Raw genomic sequence first — 6,210 nt, 5'->3', positions numbered from 1 at the left:
CCTGACTCGGAAGACGTACGGGTCGACCCGGTCGGTTCGAGAGTGGAGCTGGGCGTCGTTGTCGTGACTTCGTCGGTTAAATCGAGAACGTTGCAGACGCGGAGAAAGCCTGAGAGTGCTCTTTGTCTCATTATGACGTCACTAATCTACAAAAGCAAACAAAACCATGTGTTTGTGTTTTCAGAGACAATTACGTGTAAATATACGATCGTACACGCGTGTTTAATTAAAAAGCAACAAAAACAAAAAATAAACAACAAAAACAGAAAGAAATTGAATTCTGTATTTTTGAAAGAATTTGAAAATTAGTAATGAGACAAAAATAAAAAAACGTTCCTTTTACATCTGAGACATTACGTGTAATCTTGAAATTGATCGACCCAGATGAATAAAATTGGTAAACAGAATTTGGAAAATTTAACAGAATTTGATATGAAAACGTAATTAAAAAGATGTTTCTTATTTTTACAGTAATTAGAACAAGAAACAAAAAAAAAACAGACCTTGCAGGAGAGAGAGCAGAAGAGGTAAGGAGACTGGAGACTCCGGTCACAGGTGATGCAAATGTTGCCGGAACCACGAAACTGCCGAGACTGAGGTCGTTCATTGATGAACACAACTTTCGAACTGTTCGTTATGTATGGCTTTTTTAATCAACAAGAAAAACAAAAAGAAAAAAGAAAGATAACGCGTATTAAATTAAAGCTGTCAAATAATCTAGGGCACAAGAACCCATGTAAAGAAAAATTGAACCTTTATAAATGTTTTACAATAAAGGATTAATAAGAGAAGATCATTAATTAAGGATGAAATAATTACAAAGAGTGAGGAGAGCAGACAGAGTTTAGTTTAATTATACCTGAATTGAAGAGCAATCCATTAGCTTCGAACCATCATCTACCCTCAAAACGTCTCTGTACACGTATCTTCTTATCTGCAGAAAAAGATTCCCAGAAACACACAAAGTTCATCTTTTTGTTCGTAAAGATGCAAATTTTGAAACCAAAAAACGGAAAAAAAAAGTTTGTTTTCCGAAAGAGAGAGACCTGAAGGAGACGATGAGAGGTGTGTGAAGAGAGACAGTGAGGACAGATGCTAAGACAACAGTCGATACATAAAATGTTCTTCTCGTTCTTCTTAACATCTTCATGATCCAAACAAGCGTTGAAAAACTTGTCTTTTAACAAAACCTCAAGCCATGCAGGGAATTCTCCAGATTGTATCTGCCAAAAAGAACCCAAAAACAACAATAAAGTTTAGATTTTTTTTTGACGAAACCCAGAAATGAAACAAAACCCATGTTTCCCAATTTCATGTTTTTCTTTTTTTTTGGGACTAAAAAAGGTAAAAAAATTCAGTAGACCCACCATGATGATGGCTCTCTTCTTCTAAACTGGGAAGTGCTTTTTTTCTTGGGGAAGAGATAAGAAGAGAGAGTAGAGGTCAAGGTCAGGCGATTTTGAGCTCTCAGTGGTGAAATTGACTGACCATTCCCAGAGAGAGAGAGAGAAGAAAGAAAGAAAGAAAGAGAGAGAGAGAGAGAGAGAGAGAGCGGCGCCTGGAGAGAGTGACCACTAGCTTAATTTTAAATCATGAGTCTTGTTCTCTTCTCTTCCTTAAGGATGATGTGTACGTGTAATCTCTTCGTTAATTAACGTGTTTTGTTTATTTTTTACTAAGTGATATTATCCATTAGAGAAGTGATTCACTTAGATAAGTTACTTACGTAAATATAGATAACGAAATTCGATTATGAGCGTAAATTTTAATCATTAGTTTGACTACTACCTTTTCAACGACGAAAGCAGAGTTTTAATATGCAGTTCAACTTGACAACAAGAGTGTTAAACATGTTTACTAGTAGTATATTACTATTATTAGAATTCAGCTTGTCCATAAACAGAACAACTGCTGTCATACAGATAGTTAAAAGTTTTACCTTTCGACAATGTTAAAACATATGAACTCTATATAATAATTAATAATTAAATTTCTTCAGAAGAAATAAATAAAGAAATCAAACTTTTCGTATGTGACACAGTCAATATTAAAATTTTTAAAGAGTTTTTAGTTTATCTCTATTATTATCTCTGCTAGACTTTTTTCTTATAAAAAAAACGTGAGTTGGGAAAATAATTTGATCTTAAATAATCAACAATTTCATCTTTGTTATCATCTCTTAATGATAAAAATAATTTGTGTGTTGATTATTTTTGTTACTTTTGTTTGTTAAAAGAAGGTCTCTCTGTTCTCTGGTTAACTGTGCAAAAGTGCTAAATGACAAGACTATTCCCAACAGTCTACTTTTTCAATCTCTCAGTGGCAATTTCGTAAAACACAACCTATACTAAAAACAAATTTCTCATTTCACTACTATTTTTGTTTTAGTCAAAACGTGAATAATATAAACCAAAAGTAAAACTAAGCTCGGTTTATGTAACTGGAAACATTATAGCATCCAAACAAAATTAAACTAAGCTCCATTTAGATATAATTCAGAATCATAATCATTATAGCTAAATAGTAGTATATGATTGTTTACATTGAATAGAGGGAGAAAAGAAATAGAGCGAGAGCAAATTCCAAGAACCTAAAGAAGACCCCCTTGTCACAGCTGTAGACTTTCCTCGAGAACCAGTGCTAAAACTTGATGGGTTTTTATTTTTATTAGTTACTACTTACTACTACGACTAAAATTACCTACGCACATCACTAGGCCACCTATTATTATTATTATTTCCAGTTGTTATTATTATAGGTAAAAATACTCTCAACTTTTGCATACAAACTTTTGAAATACAAAAAGAAAAAAAAAGATATTTGAATATGAGTGTGTATGTAATATGTATAGAGAGAGAGAGAGACAGACAGAGAGGTGGATCAGAATTGGTACGGAGGAGCAGCAGCCTCAGGCAGAGAAGAAGGCGACGCCACTGCTTTGTGTGTGATCTGATCTGATCCGATTCGATCCAGCTGTCCCCCCCCCTTTCTCGTTAGGCTTTTCTTCTTTTTTAGTTACTGATCATGGGTAGTTAAGTCATTTCTTTATACTATGGGGTTTGGGCTTTTAGCCTTTTACACTTCTGTTGGGCCAAGCTCATATGTGGTTCTCCCTCAACCTCAGTTGCATAAATAATAATAACACATGATGGTCCTGAGTCCTGACTTCTTCTGATCGCAACAGCACAATCTAACAACCGAAATCGTTGGTAACCAACCGGTCAAATGAAAGCAAGGGACACAGTAACATACGACTACCCTCTATTTTTGTCTTCATATTTGATTTGATGTCCCACAAGGCCACAAGTAGAGCTGTCAAATGGTCCGTCCATGGACCATTTGGACGAGTTCATCTAGACATTCTTTTATATGGGCCAAAGTTGGACAATCCCAAATGGACAATCGTCCAAAAAATGTCTATGTTCGTTAAGACCATTTCAAAATAGTGATGACCATGGACAATCTATTTTGTTTTTATTGTTATTTATTTATAAAATTTGAATTTTATTTTTGTTGTTTTCTTTTATAAAATCTGAATTTTATTTTGTTGTTATTCACTTATAAAATCTGATTTTTATTTCTGTTAATTATTTTTTATAAAATCTGAATTTATTTTTGTTGTTATTCACTTATTAAATCTGAGTTTTATTTTTGTTATTTTTTTTATAAAATCTGAATTTTATTTTGTTGTTTCTTTTATAAAATCTGAATTTTATTTTGTTGTTATTCACTTATAAAATCTGAGTTTTATTTCTGTTAATTATTTTTTATAAAATCTGAATTTATTTTTGTTGTTATTCACTTATTAAATCTGAATTTTATTTTTGTTAATTTTTTTATAAAATCTGAATTTTATTTTGTTGTTTCTTTTATAAAAACTGATTTCTTTTTATTATTTCTCTTATAAAATTAAGAATTTGGTGGGAAAATTACGTAATTACATTTTTTCCTCAAAACCAAAATTAGAGAATCCACATTTTTCGCCTAAATCGTAAAATTGCGTTTCCCGCCAAAAACTGTAAAATTACGTTTTTTCGCAAAAATCATAAAATTACATTTTTCTGCCAACTTGTGGCCCACAAGTAATAAAGAGATAAACTATTATATTTTTGTACTGTGGAATTCACACAGTAATGTTATTAAACAACTGAAAAACTGAAAAGAAAAAAAACAAGAGTACACTTTGATTTGTTACCACTTTTTTTAACCATGTTAATGATGTTACATATGTAAACGTAGTAGTCTAAACCGTGTTAGTTACTTACTTTAATTACTTCTATCAATATATTCAAAACCTTTAGCATCATCGCATGTGTGACGGTGCTAAAGTAATTATGGGTCGAACCACTTTGGCTTAAGAGTAAACCGAGGATTTTTGCTAATTGTACAACCGAACCGATTTAGGCAAAGGAACCACCAATCCAGAAACCTATAAATACAATTAGAATGGTTAAGAGAGAGCCCTTCTTTCTTTCTTTGCAACGTCTTTTTTCGTATAACTCTGAGTTTGTCTATTCCTCATTCTGGAATTGATACGGTTGCACGCAGAACACGGTTTTGACTAGTTTCGTCGTAGTCTACAACGAGAACAGGATTGATTGTTATATAGAAGATGGATTTACTCAGCAAACTACCTGACGATCTTGTTTGTTATATCTTGTCCTTCCTTACGACCAAGGAGGCTGCTTCAACATCTGTGGTACAATCTGTTTGCACTTGTTCCTAATCTTGACATCGATGACACTGTGTTTCGATATTCTAATTGCAAAAAAAGTCTGTCGAGCTTCATAGATTTTGTGGATAGAGTAATTGCATTGCAGGGTGATTCTCCCATTAATAAAGTTGTCCTCAATTGTCAAGGTGGACGTGTTAGTCCATGTCGTATGAATAGTTGGATATCTAATGTGTTGCAGCGTGGTGTTTCCGACCTTGATCTTTCCATCTTTTTCGAACGGAAAATTATACTGCCTCCAAACATGTTCCACAATGGGAAACTAGTCGAGCTGAAATTAAGAAGTGTCGTCTCAGGTCTTGACTGGAATTTGGAGGACTGGCCGTGAAGACACTTTCTTACCAATGCTTAAAACACTCGTTTTTAAAGTAGCTTGTATTCGTTGTGGCAAGATGGAGATGTTTCTTCGTTCTTTACCTGTGCTTGAAGTATTATCCATTGATGTTATTGTATGGATCGTGTACGATGAAACCGTGTCAAGTGAAACCTTAAGGAAGCTAACTATCCATTCATGCGGTTTTGGAGACTTGTTGAGTCTAAAGAGCATTTCTTTTGATACTCCACGTCTGGTTTACTTTGACTATTCTGTTTATGTTGCGGAGGACTATCCAAAAGTTAACTTGACAAATATAGTTGAGGCTCGACTCAACCTTATCTTAACTGAAGTCCAGTTAAGCTAAGAGGGCGATGTTTGTGATCAGGATGATGTTTTTCTCTCCGTTTTCGAAATGTGTGGAAGCTCATCAGTGGCATAAGACATGTTCAGAAACTTTACTTATCTTTCAATACTCTCGAGGTTAGTGTTTTTTTTTTCTTTTCCTTGAGATTTCTTAGCCTTATAAATTATGTAAATTTCTTATGCTAAGTCCTTTCACAGTTTTTAATGCACAATCAGAGGTCATCTTTATGTTTCAAGTCTCCTAGGTTTCAAATAGAGAAATCCATCCTTCAGATTTTTAAACAAGTATATTGCACTTGTGTAATGATGATTTTGGCTTTTCCTTGTTTCAGGTTCTTTCTCTACGCTGTGAATCCATACCGATGTTCAACAACCTCAAAGTGTTGCGTATTCGGAGTTCCGTGCAGCGAGGATGGCAAGCCATGCCGACTCTCTTAAGGAATTGTCCTCTATTAGAAACACTAGTCTTTGAGGTATAAACACAGCTATCTCATTTGTTAAAATATTAAGAAAGTAATAATTAAGAGATCATTCTTTCAAGCCCCTTCCCTTATTCTTTCAGGGTCTCTTACACTATGTGACGGATCAATGTGGGGATGCTTGTGACTGCGTTTCTCGGGAGAACAAAGGGCGTTCGCTCATATCTTGTCCGGTGAAGAAGTTGCAGATTAAGATGTTTCAAGGAACAAATAGAGAGTCAAAGATGATAAAGCATTTCTTGGAATCCTTTAGGTGTTTGAAGGAGATGGAGATTTATGCTCAAGAGAATCTTATACAATACATCCAATTAAGTCCCTAG

General features: G+C 34.1%; 1 protein-coding gene and 1 pseudogene across 1 annotated transcript in view; one reads left to right on the top strand and one right to left on the bottom strand.

Annotated features, from left to right (window-relative positions):
* Positions 1–1,731, bottom strand: part of LOC104704177 — a 2,279-nt gene extending 548 nt beyond the window's left edge. The window contains exons 1-5 of the mRNA XM_010420306.2: positions 1,368–1,731; positions 1,047–1,223; positions 860–934; positions 504–644; positions 7–146 (exon numbers count right to left, since the gene is read on the bottom strand). Of these exons, the coding sequence (XP_010418608.2) occupies positions 7–146; positions 504–644; positions 860–934; positions 1,047–1,223; positions 1,368–1,370 (536 nt within the window). The 5' untranslated portion in view covers positions 1,371–1,731. The remainder of the gene's footprint in view (positions 1–6; positions 147–503; positions 645–859; positions 935–1,046; positions 1,224–1,367) is intronic.
* LOC109125376 lies at positions 4,613–6,210 on the top strand (annotated as a pseudogene).

Source organism: Camelina sativa, chromosome 7 (assembly GCF_000633955.1).
Source record: "Camelina sativa cultivar DH55 chromosome 7, Cs, whole genome shotgun sequence".
NCBI classification, from domain to species: Eukaryota; Viridiplantae; Streptophyta; class Magnoliopsida; order Brassicales; family Brassicaceae; genus Camelina; species Camelina sativa.
The sequence above is the reverse complement of the archived record's forward strand: the minus strand, read 5'-3'. Positions and strand labels throughout refer to the sequence as shown.